Source organism: Vanacampus margaritifer, chromosome 14 (assembly GCF_051991255.1).
Source record: "Vanacampus margaritifer isolate UIUO_Vmar chromosome 14, RoL_Vmar_1.0, whole genome shotgun sequence".
Taxonomy (NCBI): domain Eukaryota; kingdom Metazoa; phylum Chordata; class Actinopteri; order Syngnathiformes; family Syngnathidae; genus Vanacampus; species Vanacampus margaritifer.
In genome coordinates, this window is record NC_135445.1 from 666,018 (window position 1) to 681,656 (window position 15,639).

The following is a 15,639-nucleotide window of genomic DNA, read 5'->3' on the forward strand; positions in this document are numbered from 1 at the left end:
TTTCTGTGCCTTTTATTTTAAGATCTACATTTTAATTATTTGATCCTGGTGCGGAAAAATCACTTCATTCAAAAGTGCACGTTCAGTCTCATCAAACACTTAATACGTCATAAGAGATGGTCACTAACTCGTTTGTGGGACAGGGTGTAATCGTTTCGAAATAAAACAATGAGATGAAAGCAATGCAACGTTGTAAAACCACGTCATATGAAAGGAAAAAAGTAATTCCGTTCATTAGAGTGGTGCTAGTGTACATGTTCATATTTACTTGTATTTAAACCAATCGCTATTTTTATTTTTCATTGACTGTTTTATTTTTTTAAATGTGAACATATTTTGGATATCCAATGTCATACGGTAGCCTGCGAGTGTTAAAGTATCGCGTTTTCTCTGAGCTGATCCATTGACCCTCGCCGCTCGCCGTTAAGCCGTACGTGGCAATCACACGGCCGCCGCAGTTTGCCTGTTTGGGCTTCTCCTCTCCGGCACTAAATCAGCCGCACGGAACTGCACCCCACAAGGGGAGATAGCGCGCCGAGGTTACGATTGGTTTGCAATTAGTTCTTCTTTTTCCCCCCCTCTAAAGTCCAGGAGCGATGTTTACCACGTCGGAGCTGGTTGTCCTGCTGGCCGTCCTGTCCGCCACGGCATCCGGCTACTTCGTTAGCATCGACGCCCAAGCCGACGAGTGCTTTTATGAGCATGTCACCTCCGGCACCAAGATGGGCCTCATGTTCGAGGTCGCCGAGGGAGGCTTCTTGGATATCGACGTAGAGGTGAGGCGCCCAAATTGAGCGAGCGACGGGCTCCACTTTGATCGTGAACCAACGCTAATCTGCGGCAAAAGAAGCGAAGGCCTGACGATCTGGTCCTGTCCTATTAGCCGCCATCTGTTAGCATTAGCAGCGGTGCGGCTAACTCTACGCCGCTTATGTGAAACTTGTCTTTCGTGCTTCGAGTCAGGTTTAATGTTTTAAAAGTCGTTTGATCGAACGGTGATTGAACGTTAGTCTCCGGTTTCGGCGTGTTAGCGATCAATTAGCACCGATACGGTTTTGGTGTTTAAATAGTGTTTTATTTTTTTTAAGTGATCAAAGTGTTTATTTCGCCGCTTTAAGGTGCACGCGTGTGTTAGTTTTGATATGTTAGAATAAACATGAAAGGTGTCATTCTTTTTGGCGAAAAACCCGGATGTTTCCATATGTTTCTGAGCAACACGCGAAGTTGTACTTATGAAATACCCGGATGTTTCGTGTTTAGTGACAGCAAAGTAATTAGTCTTTCTAATTTTGATTAGTACACATGTTATATCAGTGTTTTTCACCCTTTTTTGAGCCAACGCACTTCATTTTTAATTGAAAAAAGAACACCAGCAACAGAAAATGTTAAAACTGACAATATAATGTTGTTCCCATTCAACAAATGTCTTGAATCGGAATCAGTTAAACACACAAATTTGACAACACTACTTTAAGTGACTCAAAAGAGCAGACGTACAGCATTTAGCAGTTTCGGTGCAGCTCTAAAGGAAATGCGCTCGGAAGTGCGAGCACACTGACGTGTATGTCAACGCTTCTCAACCTGTAATTTACTACATTCCTATTAGCCATTTTAGGACACCTTTGACATGGCGACGCTTCGCTCATGATCTAAATGCACGACTCCAAGGTGACACATTTCTTTGTGTCAGTTTTCAGAAGCTGACTGCCGTGTTTTTCTCCGGCAGCAATCCTGCAAGCAACTTGGCCCAATCTTCCATTTCGTTGCCAATTCGTCTCCTAACATTGTCACCATGCCTTAGAAGGAGCATGGTTACCAAAGCAGGGCACAAAAATTGTGTTGAGGTGCATAGATGTGCAATTTGACTTGATTTTTTTTAGCCAATAGTGAGTTAAAAGTCGCAAATAGGCCTGCGCCTGAAAAAAATCCACAAGTAGTAAAAACGGGTTTGTAATTCAAGTCACAAGATGGCGGTCAAGCACTCAACATTGAGAGGATCATAAAGCATCAACACGATGCATTATTTTGTTCAGTACTAGCCAAGATAACACGCTAGCACAAACTGACGTCAAGTCAGCCGCGGGCTAGCAAAGTTGTGGCAAGCAACACTTGTTGTTATCCATGATATAATTTTTCCCATGATTATCGTTAACGGCGTCGCTCCTTCCAGATAACCGGTCCCGACGGCAAGCAGATCTACAAGGGAGACCGGGAGTCGAGCGGCAAGTACTCGGTGGCGGCGCACATGGACGGCACCTACAAGTTCTGCTTCAGCAACAAAATGTCCACCATGACGCCCAAGATCGTCATGTTCACCATCGACATCGGCGAGGCGCCCAAAGGCCAGGACATGGAGACGGAAGGTGACTGAGCGCCATTTTGCTCCCCCCCCACTGCTCCTTTCCTTTCATTCGCCCTCATTTCATTTCTTCTGATTGATCGTCTTCTGGACGCTCTCTTCCTCCCTCCTTCCCTTCAGGCGGCGGCACTTGGGATGGTAGGCGGATAGAATGTGGACTTTTTTGTGTACTCGCTAACCCGGTAATTCCCAACCACTTAATCTAGTTTCACACATAAAATATGTGCTTTGGCGCAATCAAGGTTGGGAAGTACAGCTCTAACCAGAATGGGCTCTTTGCACAAGTGAACTACTTCCTGAACTCTGTACCACTGCTTCATTTCCTGTCTTTCATGATTGGACAAACTGATGAATCCAGGTGTGCCTGACCTCAGTAACCACGGCAACAATGGCCAGACACATCTGGATTAATTGAGTTAATTTAGTGTGTCCAATCATGAAAGACAGGAAATGAAGGAGTGGTATTGAGTTCAGGAAGTTGCGGATTTGAGCAAAGGAGCCCGTTGTTGTCCGTAGTTGAAAGCCACTAATAGTGCACGTTGCTGCGTGTGAGGAATTGGAGTGGTTTGACTCATCGCACTTGAAAAATATTGTCCCAAATTTCTTTTCTTTTTTTTTTTGAAAAGCCGCCCGGGAAGCTTTCATTGGCACTTTGGATTCCAGAAGTTGTCGCTCGACTTGTTTGGAAAGCGGTTTTGTGCATGTAGTTTGCCGAATCGTGTTGGTTAGCGTTGTTGTGACTTTTGTGTGAGTGTGCTTATTTTTTTTTGTATGGCAGCGCACCAAAACAAGCTTGAGGAGATGATCAACGAACTGGCGGTGGCCATGACAGCAGTCAAGCACGAGCAGGAGTACATGGAGGTCCGCGAGAGGATACACCGAGCCAGTGAGTGCACACAAAATGTTGCCACCGGTCTAAACATGATATTCTCTTTAATATTGCATTTGAAGAATAAGAATTTAGCATCTGTTAGCATCCATTTCAGGGGGCTGCCATTATGGCCTTCAAATGTCCGTTGCCGTTCAAACTCTTAAAAACGTACTCAACCAATTTTTTGACAAGAAAAATATGACATTTTGTTCATATAAACAAACAAAAAATGAATGCGACTCGGCGGGGTTTTCCACAAACAAACAAAAGGTGAATTTGTGAATGCCGAACAGCAAATATGATGCTAATTTTGTTGCCTGTCTATGGTGTTTTACAATGTGTTTCAGCATTAAGCTAACTAATTCCCTTTGTTTTGTTTAGTTTTACTGTAAACTTTTTTCCCCCAGGAATTGTTCACTATCCGCCAAATTTGTAACACAAGGCACCATTTGGGGAACTGAAAAGAAAAGAAAAAACTTGACTTCTGTCCTCCTTCTTTCTTTCTCCGTCCAGTCAACGACAACACGAACAGCCGAGTGGTGCTGTGGTCCTTCTTCGAGGCCCTCGTCCTGGTGGCCATGACGCTGGGACAGATTTACTACCTGAAGAGGTTTTTCGAAGTGCGGCGGGTGGTGTAGTGAAGAAGCGGCAGCACGGCGCGATCCCTCGTCCTCCTCAAGACAATTCTTTACACTCTGCAAAGCAGACTGGCCGTTTTCGCCACTTGCGATTACTTTGTTAGGTTGTACAAAACGGCCGCAAGATTATAAAATGTTGTTTTTTTCTTTTTCTTTTTTTTTTACTGTGCCGTTTCATTTATTTGCCAGTTGGAGCATTTTAAATCAGAAGGAAGTTTCTGGAAGTAAGAAAGGCAAGTGTTGTGACTTTTGGGTTTGGTGTGTGATAGTTTGATCTCATCAGCGGCCGCTTTAAGTCTTTTCCTGCCAAGAACGTTAATTAACGTTAACAGAAAACCCAACAATTACCGCCAATAACGTTAATTGACGTCAACTACGTTTTTTTTTTCCCAATGGGCAAAACCCTGGTTTATGAATGAATTGGGAAAAAAATAAAAACACCCACTACCGATGGCAGCATCTCTTTTCAATGTTTATGTAGTTATAGCATACAATATTCTGTTTGCCTTGAGAGAAGATTGAAAATGCTCGAAATTGTCTGACACCGTAGGGGTCGTCTTTTTGGATAACGTTTGGGAGTAAAAGACTTAAGAAGGGTGTTATAAAAGGTCAAACGGTTCCATTTGGATTGGCAAATTTTCTAGTAAATTGAATTTTTTTTGGTGGGGTGGGGTCTGATCTACTGACTGCTGTGTGCTTCTTTTTTTTTGTGGCTGCTATGTTGGGGGGATTTTAAATTATGCGATTTAAGACAGTTTGGACATGTTTTGTTGTTTTGGAGCTCTTTCACTGAGATGCATTTTTGGATGTTACCTTAGTTGCGCTGTTTTTTCTCTCTCCTCGGCTCTTTTGCTGAACGTCCAAAGCTGCCGTGGGTCTCCTCACTGAGGCGGCTGTGACCTGTGTGTTGCATCTCAACTGGAAGTGCTCCCAAGTTTTTGTATTCCCAATAAAAATGGAAGAAAAAAAAAAACAACCTTTGGTGTTTGCTCAGGCAGGAAAGCTCCTCTGCACTCAGACTCCTCTTTTCAGATTCTGACACTGATGCATCCATCTGTACAAATGTAGAATGGTTGTTGAAAATGAGCCCCAGGTTTCATAATAAAGAAATTCTAAACCATGGCTGGCTGCAAATGTTTAATTGGAAAAGAAGCATTCATGTGTCCATATATTGTAATTGTTCCATAAATTATCTTTTGAATATCCTGATTTATTATTATTTTTTGATTTGACTGTTGAGCACTTAATCTTGAATAAATTAAGGATTGTTTTATCGAGGGGGTTAAATTAGTTTTATTTGAAAACAAATTGCTACCCGGAACATAAACATTGACGCAATCCGGAAGTGTTAGCATTGTGATGAAATTAGTTTTTTAGCCTGGGTGAGGGTGACGATGTAAATTAATTCAGGAAATATTTAAGTTCTATTAATTCTCCGAATCGTCCGAATTTGTAATACCCACAGTTTCTAATTAAAACCTTTACTCCGCTCTTTCGTTCGACGTGACTCCATAAACACAACCCGGAAGTGTAAACATCACATGTGGTAGCTTTAGCGTAGGCTAACCACTTCGAGACGTGCTATTTTTTCCCCCAGCATGGAGAACACAACAGACGGAACGTGGGACCGTTTAGCTGTTAAATTAAACGATAAAATCTTAGAGACGCTCTGCGAGCTCAAGTTCACACATATGACGCCCGTCCAGGTATGTTTAATGGACGTAAATCGACATGTTCAACTTGATCAGGTAAACATTTTTTTTAACGTTTTTCCTCCAGGCTGTCTGTATCCCACTTTTTATGAGCAACAAGGATGTGGCTGCTGAGGCGGTGACTATCTATCTATCTATCTATCTATCTATCTATCTCTCTATATCTCTATATCTCTATATCTCTCTCTCTCTCTCTCTGATTGGATGTGATGTTGCATGTAGGTGACTGGTAGTGGGAAGACACTGGCGTTCGTCATTCCTGTTCTGGAGGTTCTGCTCAGGAGAGAAGAGAAGCTAAAGAAGATGCAGGTGTGTGATGCCCTCACGTGGGCAAGGAGAGCTCACTACTTTGCATGAAATTGTTTACATTCATTCTTGAACGTTGATAGCCTTATAGCATAATTTCCTAAGACAGTGCGTACGGTTATCAAATCAACAAAGTACAATTTCAAACTTTTAATTATGGCATAGGCAACTGTCCTGTTGGATTAACAATATGCTAGCTTTCCATTAAATGACCGTCAATATTCAGTTTGCAATTTGGAAGGAATGAATAAATAAATCCCCACATTAACTTCTCATGGGAATTGTACGTAAAATTCCAGGAATTTACTGGTGTGTTCATTTGTGATGTGTTCACATGCGATTATTCTTGTTCTTTGACATGCAGGTGGGCGCGCTGGTGGTCACGCCCACGCGCGAGCTGGCTATGCAGATCAGCGAAGTGATTGGACACTTCCTTCAGAAGTTTCCGCAGTTCACGTAAGGTGACCCGTATCGACGATATGCGTGAAAAGTACCCAAATGAAACCGAACGATTGTAGCACAGCAAGCCTTTTTTTTTTTAACACAAATTAACTTCCTATCTTCCTGGTTTCCAGGCAGATATTGATGATCGGAGGCAACAACCCGATGGAGGACGTGGAAAAGTTCAAGGAAAACGGGTAAAGTCGGATGTAATGTAGTGTTACAGCTGAATGATTTTGACAAACGTCACATGACCAAAGCCAGCAAAGGGTTGTTAGCTGAGCCCTTTGGCACTGTGATGTCATTTTCAGTCGACAGCAAGTGCAAAATGGCCGCGCCCTGCCTAAGGTCCACCATGTTGTCAAATTCAATGAGTGATCGGTTGTTGCAGGGCTAACATCGTGATCGCCACGCCCGGCCGCCTGGAGGACATGTTCCGCAGGAAGGGGGACGGCGTGGACCTGGCCAGCTCGGTCAAGAGTCTGGACGTGCTGGTTCTGGACGAGGCCGACAGACTCCTGGACATGGGCTTTGAGAACAGGTAGGGCGAGGTCAAGTCGACATTCACTTGATAACAAGTTTGCTACTTTGACCCTCGGGTCCGCTGACCAATCTCGTAGCGAATTTATATGAGATCAATATCACCATTTTGGATGTCAAGCCTCTGGCCAAAAGTTTTCCAACTGGATCCGGGTTCAAATTTCCCTCCCTCTGTCTGCGGATGTGACGTGATTTGCGCATCGTCTAGCTACAGTGTTTCCCACATCATGTTAATACTTGGGCGGGCCACCCAAGTAAACTGGCCACCACCCAAGTCGTTTTCAAGTAGTTGTAAATATGACTTGACACTTTCGATGATTTTCTTGCAGCTAACCTGCTAACCGCTAACGCTAACCACTAACCGCTAACCGCTAACCACTAACCGCAGCTCTTTCCCGGCAGTCTGAACGCCATCTTGAGCTTCCTGCCCAAGCAGCGGCGCACCGGCTTGTTCTCGGCCACGCAGACGCAAGAACTGGAGAAGCTGGTCCGAGCCGGACTCAGGAACCCGGTCCGCATCGCCGTCAAGGAGAAGGGCGTTGCAGACAGCGCCACCCGGAGGACGCCGTCCACACTGTGCAACTACTACACGGTCAGTCGCGCACCCGTCACGTGTGCGCGCGCACGCCACTCACGTTGGCTCCGCTTCAGGTGTGTCGCGCCGAGGACAAGTTCAACCAGCTGGTGGCGTTTCTACGGCAACACAAACATCAGAAGCAGCTGGTCTTCTTCAGGTGCCCCGTCAGCGGCGGCGTCTTCACGGCTGTCATGTCACGCTCCTCTCGTTTGTCTTTTCTTCTTCTTCTTCTTCCTCCTTTCTCATCTTGCTGCTGCTCCTCCCCTTTCCTCTTCGACTCCATTTTTATTTCTCATCTTCCTCATCCTCCAATGCCTTCTCTTCCTCTTCTCCTCATCTTTCCCTCCATCCTCCCTTTCCTCCCCCCCTCCCACCTTGTGCAGCTCTCCTCCTTTTTTAATCCTGCTTAATCCTCTTCCTCCGCTAAATCATCCTCTTCTGGCGCCGCTTTTCCCTCCTCCCCCCCCTCAGCACGTGCGCCTGCGTGGAGTACTTTGGCCGCGCTCTGGAGACGCTGGTGAAGAAGGTCCCCGTCCACTGCATCCACGGCAAGATGAAACACAAGCGCAACAAAATCTTCGCCGACTTCCGAGCCCTCAGAAGGTGAGCTCGCCCGACGTCCGTCCCTCCGTCCGTCCCAGCGGCCGCCTCACGCTGGCCGCGCGGTGTTTGCAGCGGCATCCTGGTGTGCACGGACGTGATGGCGCGCGGCATCGACATCCCCGACGTCCACTGGGTGCTGCAGTACGACCCCCCCAGCAGCGCCAGGTCAGTGGCGCTCGTTAGCGTAGCACGTTGTAGCATGTGAGCGGTTGGCGTGACGCCCGCCGCCTCCTTCCCAGCGCTTTCGTGCATCGCTGCGGCCGCACGGCGCGCATCGGTAACCACGGCAACGCGTTGGTCTTCCTGATGCCGATGGAGGAGTCCTACGTCAACTTCCTGTCCATCAACCAGAAGGTGAGCTCGCGACTCCAATCGTCTTCAGCCTTTGAAATGAATGCAAAGGCCGTTCATTTGTTCTGGCAGCCCAGTGAAAAAAAAGGAATTATTAAAATCAATAAGAATCATATTTTGTGTATTTTACTTGGTTGTTAAGTCTTCTGTAAAATCAAGATTTGAAATAGACTTTTTACAAAAAAAAAATATATATATATAAAGTCACCTAAAAATGTAAATACAACTGAACTGACCAAAAACGCCAAAATAAAAAATATATAAATAAAAGTGAAAATAAAAACAGATATAAAAAAATAAATACAAAAAAATAATATAAATGGACATTTAATCTTGGACTATTTTATATTTATTTCCTCATTTATATAATTTTTTTGCATTAAATTTTTGACTTCTATTCTTGGTATGACATTTTAATTTTGACTTTATTTCTTTTTTATTTGAGCAGTTTTGTTCTTTCTTCTTCGTTTGGCATCCTGCAGTGCCCGCTGCAGAAAATGGCCGCCGTGAGCGACGTGGTGGACGTGTTGCCCAAAGTGAAGGCGCTGGCGCAGGCGGACCGCGCCATCTTCGATAAGGGCATGAAGGCCTTCGTGTCGTACGTGCAGGCCTACGCCAAGCACGAGTGCAGCCTCATCTTCAGGGTCAAAGGTCACATCTTCCACAATCACCGTTGAAAATCCATTTCCCCCCTCCTGACTTTTTGTCTTTCCCTTTTCTCCCCCGCAGATTTGGACTTTTCCTCGGTGGCCCGCGGCTTCGCGCTCCTTCGCCTGCCCAAAATGCCGGAACTGCGCGGCAAAAGTTTCCCCGCCTTCCAGCCGGCGCCGTTGGACACGGAGACCATTCGCTACAAGGACAAACAGCGTGAGAAGCTGCGGCAGAAGATGCTGGCGGAGCGGCGGCAGGACGCCGACCACGGCGAGGCGAGGCCCAAGAAAGCCGTCGGGAAGCAAGCGTGGTCCAAACAGAAGGCCAAGAAGGAGCGACGCAAGAAGAACGCCACCAAGAGGAAACGCTCGCAGGTGACCAGTGACACATTTCACGTCCTACAAAGTTGTTTGCATTTTCTGACAGGTTAGCAACCAAACAGCAACTCCAAATATGGCCTCTTTTTTAATGAAAGCAGTGACGTTAAAACATGGCAGCTCTCGTTCTTACTTTGCGTTGCTGCCAGATGGAATCCTCACGTCTTCAAAAGTTTTTCAAAAGTTCATGTTTTGTCCAGAATGCATTTGGTAACTTCATTCATTTTCATGTACAACGAATACCTTTAAAAACACATTTTTCCACTCGCTGTCGACTGAAGATGACATCACCTGTGCTGGGGAATGTAGCGACCAATCACGGCTCACTTATTTTCTGGGTTTGGTCAGCAAACTGAGCCATGATTGGTCGTCGTTCTGGACAAAATATGAACTTTGTACTGCCGGAAATGAGTCAAGTATCCCTTTAACTTAGCTAAATTGGCTAAATAATCGAGACTCATCATATATTCAAATAATCATGACAGTTGCAGCCCTACTTTAACCGCTTCAAAAATCAAAACAAATAAACGTGGGGACCGACCAATAATACTGATTTGTGAAAAAAATACAAAATCAACTTGATGTCTGTTGACGGGGACGATTTAAACATGGTCAGGATCTGAGCTGATCTGCTAATGATAATATAGATTTATTAATAGTAATATTGATGACATTTTCTGAAGACGCCAACACATTTGTCAAGTCGAATTTGAACTTAAACAAAAGACAAACTTGATTACGAAAAGTCCAATTGCTTTGCTCGAACATTTGCGCACGGCAACGAGCTGCAAAAGTGACAAGCAGCGCAATTTGTCCGTGGCAGCAAGTTGAAAATGTGGCGCTCGTCCTCAGGGCTTGGACGAGGACGAGGACGTGGACGAGCTCCTGAAGGACACGCGTCTGCTCAAGAAACTGAAGAAGGGCCAAATCTGCGAGGAGGACTTTGAGCGACAGATCACGTCTGGGGAGCATCATTAAGGACACTTTTCTCTCTCTTTTTTTTTTTTTAAATGTGTCTTTTTTATTGACCTTTCATAAATAGAGCTTGATGAGCTCGTCGCTGACGGCCGACGGCGTGAGGACGCCCAAGTCGGTGAAGAGCAGCGTGATGAGCGAGGGCGGCGTGTAGTCCACCAGCGGGTGCTCCTCGGACAGGTTGGACCGAGTCTTCAACGTGTCCGCCTTATACTGACAAAAAAAAGCAGGCAGGTCACACGTGCTCGCTTGGAAAATCTTTTTCACATCCAACAACACAAAAAAAGTCATCACCACACTTGCCGTCATAGAATAAAAACAGGAAAGGTGTCAAAACTTTTGTACAAGTTCCTCAACTCACATCATCCCAGTTGTTGATGGCCGCAAAGCCCTACTTTTGTCGAAATAAAAGTCCTCAAATGACTTTGTCATAGTTAAAAATGCTCCAAAATGGTGGCAAAGCCCTACTTTTGTCCAAATGAAGAACCTCAACACACGTCAACATCGTTCCTAAGCACCAGGCAAAGTGCTACTTTTGTTCAAATGAAGCTCCCTTCAACACAGTTCCCCGTCTCACTTCAGCTTCGTCCCTTGGCACCGGAGAATTGGCAAAGCACTACTTCTGTCCAAAAATGATGCCCCTCAACTCACTTGATTTCGGTTCCTTGGCACCTGGATGCCACAAGAGGGTAGTAAAACACTACTTTTGTCCAAATAAAGGTCCTCAAATGACTACCCACGTAGTTCCTTGGCACCACAACGCCACAATATAGCGCCAAAGCACTACTTTGTGCATGTGTGCAACACACATTCCTTCATGTCAGCTCAATTCCCGCCCAAAAGTGGAGTTGGTTCCTCTCACCTTGAACTGGTCGGGCACATCCTGCTGGTTGAGCGGGTAGAGGCGCACAAACTTGAAGCTCTCGGCCACCACGTAGAAGGCTTTGTTGTGGGCTTTGGCGCACGCGGCCATCTGGTAGGTGCCGATCTGCGGGCGGGGGTGAGAGACCAGATGAAGGGAAAAAAAGACATGAGCAAAAAAAACAAAGCACGGCGTCAAACCTTGTTGATGATGCCGCCGCTCTCCACCACGCCTTCGGCGCCCACGATGACCTGATCCACCTTCTCCAACACGTACCTGACGCAAGCAGAGCAAAAACAAACGGAACAAAAGACAATTGGGGCCACAAATGTATTCCTTTCCATAGAAAAACGTTTTGGTCGACTTTTTAGGAACAAATTCGAGGATTCATCAGGAAAACGACCACGTGTTGAGGTAATTTCCTGCCACTAGGTGGCATTAGTGTTCGTGTTGGATGCTGGTGACGAGAACAGGTTGAATTTCTGTGGGCAAGTCACACTTTCCAAACCAATTTCTTTTAACAATTTACCTTTGGCGTCAGGCCGGAATTTTCCATGTCACAATTTGGTATATTTCATATAATAAAAAAAAGTAAACGCAAAAGGTACGAGGATGCTGCTTATTGCCAGCCATGCAGAACTGCGGGTATAAAAATGTAAAAGTTTTTCCTGATAAGAAAAAAATGAGACCAAGAAACAATTTCAAAGCTTTTCCTCTGTTAATGTCACCTGTGTGAATAAATATATTATTTTAGACAGGTTGCAAAAATGTTCACACCCTCTTAAGAAGGCGGTTGTGGCTGTATTCCAAATGAACCAATCGCACTTAACCCCTTCAGACGAGCATTTTTTTCTGCTGGCCATTTATTTCCTTTCCTTGCTCACCCCACAGCAGCGTCCAGGATGATGGTGACAGGAACGTTGAGTTTTCGCAGGTGTTCGGCCATCAGTCGCCTTTGACAACAACAATGAAGGTGAAATGAAGAATGCCGGGATGTGCAACGGAGGCGGCAACTCACCCGGCACCATCGGGCTGTGACTCCGTGACAAAGACAGAGAAACGTTTCTTCTCGGCCGCCGCCTTCTCCAGCACTTTGAGGACCACTCGAGAGTACGAGTGCGTCAGGATTTTCTGTCCCGCAATACAGAGGAGGTCAAAGTAAGTTGCGCCAAATTGCAAAAATGTCCAAACTACAGGCCCAACAATTGATTAACTTTTTACAACTTATTTCATACTGTAAGCCACATTATACACAGTTTGAACATTAACACTGTATTTAAATATCGCTAAATAAATAAATAAAAAATATTAATAATTAATGAATAGATTCATATATATCAGCATGGCTTATAAAATACCTAAATAGGGGAAACATTTTTATTTATTTTTTTAAAGATGATTATATTTGATATCTATCGTTCTTCCAAACGTCACATTTGAGAAGAATGCAAGCCTGAAAAATCTACAATTATTTGTCACAGCACCACCTACTGGCAAACTTGGCACACATCAAACGTTTTTGGTGCTCAAGCACCTGCCGCATTTAAGCTGGATCAAAGCGTATGCTGGTCATTTTTTGGTGGTGCGAGTGCTTACGGCGCCGTCCTTGATGAAGGTGTGGCACAGCTTGGCCACTTTGCCTCTGGACATGGAGATCTTGTCCACAAACAGCTGCCCGCGCTCCTCCATCACTTTCTTGCAGCGTGACAATTCCTGCCGGCCGTGGCCACGGTGACAACAAAACATGAGATGCTGGCGTCTTTGCCTTTGAATACGGAGAAATGGTACGCGTCTGCCGGCCGAACTGAGCGTTTGCTGCGCCTCGGTCGGCGTCCCACCTGATGCTCGAGCCATGTCAGGCTGATGAAGCGCAGGAAGAGCTCTCCGCCCGACGACACGGCCACCGACGAGTCCACGCTGGTCAGGCGGTCGGTGGCCCACGTCAGGTTCTCCCTCAGGCCCAGGAGGGTCTCGCCTGAAGGTCACAAGGTCATCAATGATAACAGCGGCGGCAACACAGGTGGGCGAGCTGGCTGGCGTCACCTTCGTCTCGCTTGAGGAACTCCAGCAGCGTGCGAATGGCGGCCACCGCCGATGCCACGTCGGGGTCCTGCCTCAGCTGGCCGCGGAAGTACTCCAGCAGCTCTGGAACACAATAAATAGGAAAAACACACCATTACAGTAAGCAACAGCAGTAAACATGTCATGACTGCACAACACATGCACGGGCAAAATACACAAAAGGAAAAGGTACACGCGAGACAGCATAAATGCACAAATACATCATCACGCGCACACATCAAATGACCAGACAATAGAACAGCACATGTACAAAAAAAAACGCATAAAATTGACACAAAAAGGCAGGACACAGAAAATGACAAGACACACGAAAGGCCACTCTCTCAACTCTTCTCTTACCTTCTTCATTCATGCTGCCACGCTTCCGTTTTCAGGATGCCAGCCAGCAGTTTTTTTTTCCCTCGCGCTTTATCTCAAACTCCTTGCGACTCCTTCAAGGCAAATCGGCGAGCAAATCTTTGTCGTTCAGAAAACTCACGCGCTTTGTGTAGGCAACTTTTTATTTTGGTGCCAGTTCAGAGCTCTGGAGCCGTTTTGTTGTGAGTTGACATGTCGCGCAGAGATGACGTCAGATTGCGGTCTTCTTCCTTGAACAAAGCGGTTGAAGCTTTATGTGAGTTGTGTGGCTTTAGCGCCACCTCTCACATGAAAGCTGCCTCTAACCTGAGTTTGTTTATGAGACACTTTCTTCTTCTATTTACCATGCCAGCGACGTAAAGAAAAATGACATTAAAATTAGACTGAATCATCTTTAGCATTGAAATTAATTGGAATACTTACAAATCCATTGTGGCCTCCCCTAAAACTAAGTCAAATAAATGTCATGTGATTTTAATTAGGGAAAAATAAAAATACCATTGTATAATTTTGTACTTGAATTCTAGCTCCTTCTGGTGTGTCTGCTTTGGCCAACCGGGAGCAGTAAAAAAAAAAAAAAAAGTTTTACATAACAGCAAGGATACAGGATGCATGCCTGAGTATGTGATTTCTGTCTACGTGTTGCTCAAATATCCACCATTTGCCAGCTGAATGCCACCATACAGCGCTAGCTTCTCATTTTTACCCTCAAAAGTCAAAGCAAAAAACAACATCTGAATGACGTTGGGTCACTTGTATCTCAAGGCACCACAGCGTGAACATTTTTGTACTGTTAAATATGTGCCTTGGCTCAAAAGAATTTGGTATAGAGACAGACAAAAGAATTTGGTATAGAGACAGACTTAATACTAATGGAAAGAAATGACGCACAATCAATTGAGACATCAACATGTTTAATTTAATCATTTACAATATGCTAGGGTGACAAAGGCAGAACAAATGGCAAGAATGGGGAGAATGATGTGTCGGGGTCCGCTGCTCCATCTTTGCGGACGCCTGGTCAAACTTTGGCCTCAAGTTGAAGCACATTGAGTCCATGTTGGTTGTTCTTGTTTAGTTCGGTGGATGAGAAAGTGAGTGAGTCCAGGCAGGATGATGACAAGCTTGAACTTCAGCCGTCCCCATTACTCGTCCTTGTTCTCGTAGTTGTGTTTGATGTGTTTCCATAGTTTCTAACATAAAACACAAAACTCAGTTAAATGACCATAAAAAAGAAGAAAGAAACTTTGTTTAGGTTCAAATTGGCGCTAGCGGGTTAGCTAGCTTGGCTAACACCTAGCCGCGCTTCGCCCTCTGACTGCAAGGTCAGGATAAAAGTACGATTTGCATACCGGTAAAGCGTCTTACCCCGCGATTCATTTGCTCAAAGATTGCGTCACCGCCTTGGTCGAATATTCGCTCGAAGAAGACAGCGCCGACCATGATGGTTATGGCGAAAGTGGACGTTCGCCTGAAGAGCAGATTGTACACAGACCTCGCAAGCGCCATGTTGAGAGTGGAGTCGTAGATGCGTTTGCGCGTGCGCCGTGACTCCGTGACCCCTGCCCATTCCTCCTCATTCAACGAAGCATTTGGCAACGAGCGCACTTGAACAAATCGCAATTTACATGCGCTTGGTTTTCTTGGAAACGTCACACGTGGCTACAACATAATAAAAAAAATCGCGTTGCGCGTTGAAAATTTCTTCAAGCGCAATGTGTTCTTTGCACAAATCCAGCACTTCCTGAACTCAATACCGCCCTTTTCATTTCCTGTCTTTCATGAGTGGACAAGCTGATTAATCCAGGTGTGCCTGACCTCAGTAACCAATACGACATTGGCCTGACACACCTGGATTAATCAGTTTGTCCACTCGTGAAAGACAGGAAACAAAGGAGTGGTGACGCGCAGTTTTTGCGCACCATTCAGCCATGACC

General features: G+C 45.4%; 4 protein-coding genes across 4 annotated transcripts; 2 read left to right on the forward strand and 2 right to left on the reverse strand.

Moving 5' to 3' along the window:
* Positions 1-230: 230 nt before the first annotated feature.
* Positions 231-4,990, forward strand: tmed2 (transmembrane p24 trafficking protein 2). The gene is made up of 4 exons (XM_077542263.1): positions 231-776; positions 2,171-2,363; positions 3,138-3,245; positions 3,744-4,990. Exons 1-4 carry the CDS (start codon positions 597-599, stop codon positions 3,866-3,868), a joined length of 606 nt encoding a protein of 201 aa, XP_077398389.1. The 5' UTR covers positions 231-596; the 3' UTR covers positions 3,869-4,990.
* Positions 4,991-5,246: 256 nt separating this feature from the next.
* Positions 5,247-11,134, forward strand: ddx55 (DEAD (Asp-Glu-Ala-Asp) box polypeptide 55). Its single transcript, XM_077586395.1, has 14 exons — positions 5,247-5,574; positions 5,648-5,698; positions 5,803-5,889; positions 6,251-6,342; positions 6,462-6,524; positions 6,719-6,868; positions 7,270-7,459; positions 7,519-7,601; positions 7,916-8,047; positions 8,120-8,212; positions 8,287-8,401; positions 8,881-9,049; positions 9,128-9,423; positions 10,279-11,134. Exons 1-14 carry the CDS (start codon positions 5,467-5,469, stop codon positions 10,402-10,404), a joined length of 1,755 nt encoding a protein of 584 aa, XP_077442521.1. The 5' UTR covers positions 5,247-5,466; the 3' UTR covers positions 10,405-11,134.
* On the reverse strand, positions 9,502-13,939 carry eif2b1 (eukaryotic translation initiation factor 2B, subunit 1 alpha). The gene is made up of 9 exons (XM_077542217.1): positions 13,685-13,939; positions 13,307-13,408; positions 13,102-13,238; positions 12,860-12,976; positions 12,282-12,394; positions 12,148-12,216; positions 11,464-11,539; positions 11,264-11,389; positions 9,502-10,614 (listed from the first exon to the last, which is right to left on the reverse strand). Exons 1-9 carry the CDS (start codon positions 13,695-13,697, stop codon positions 10,459-10,461), a joined length of 909 nt encoding a protein of 302 aa, XP_077398343.1. The 5' UTR covers positions 13,698-13,939; the 3' UTR covers positions 9,502-10,458.
* A 660-nt stretch (positions 13,940-14,599) lies between these two features.
* uqcr10 (ubiquinol-cytochrome c reductase, complex III subunit X) lies at positions 14,600-15,494 on the reverse strand. Its single transcript, XM_077542218.1, has 2 exons — positions 15,071-15,494; positions 14,600-14,895 (listed from the first exon to the last, which is right to left on the reverse strand). Exons 1-2 carry the CDS (start codon positions 15,209-15,211, stop codon positions 14,848-14,850), a joined length of 189 nt encoding a protein of 62 aa, XP_077398344.1. The 5' UTR covers positions 15,212-15,494; the 3' UTR covers positions 14,600-14,847.
* Positions 15,495-15,639: the final 145 nt, after the last annotated feature.

What these genes read in the sequence shown, in the direction of transcription:
- tmed2 (XM_077542263.1), top strand. Translation starts at nt 597, where the DNA reads ATGTTTACCACGTCGGAGCTGGTTGTCCTGCTGGCCGTCCTGTCCGCC. An exon ending in TCTTGGATATCGACGTAGAG is followed by an intron (nt 777 to 2,170) that starts GTGAGGCGCCCA and finishes CGCTCCTTCCAG; the next exon opens with ATAACCGGTCCCGACGGCAA. An exon ending in CCAGGACATGGAGACGGAAG is followed by an intron (nt 2,364 to 3,137) that starts GTGACTGAGCGC and finishes TTTGTATGGCAG; the next exon opens with CGCACCAAAACAAGCTTGAG.
- ddx55 (XM_077586395.1), top strand. Translation starts at nt 5,467, where the DNA reads ATGGAGAACACAACAGACGGAACGTGGGACCGTTTAGCTGTTAAATTA. An exon ending in AGAAGCTAAAGAAGATGCAG is followed by an intron (nt 5,890 to 6,250) that starts GTGTGTGATGCC and finishes TTTGACATGCAG; the next exon opens with GTGGGCGCGCTGGTGGTCAC. An exon ending in CACTGTGCAACTACTACACG is followed by an intron (nt 7,460 to 7,518) that starts GTCAGTCGCGCA and finishes GCTCCGCTTCAG; the next exon opens with GTGTGTCGCGCCGAGGACAA.
- eif2b1 (XM_077542217.1), bottom strand. An exon ending in GTTCCTCAAGCGAGACGAAG is followed by an intron (nt 13,239 to 13,306) that starts GTGACGCCAGCC and finishes TGTGACCTTCAG; the next exon opens with GCGAGACCCTCCTGGGCCTG. An exon ending in TCACAGCCCGATGGTGCCGG is followed by an intron (nt 12,217 to 12,281) that starts GTGAGTTGCCGC and finishes TTGTTGTCAAAG; the next exon opens with GCGACTGATGGCCGAACACC.
- uqcr10 (XM_077542218.1), bottom strand. Translation starts at nt 15,211, where the DNA reads ATGGCGCTTGCGAGGTCTGTGTACAATCTGCTCTTCAGGCGAACGTCC. An exon ending in TTGAGCAAATGAATCGCGGG is followed by an intron (nt 14,896 to 15,070) that starts GTAAGACGCTTT and finishes GTTTTATGTTAG; the next exon opens with AAACTATGGAAACACATCAA.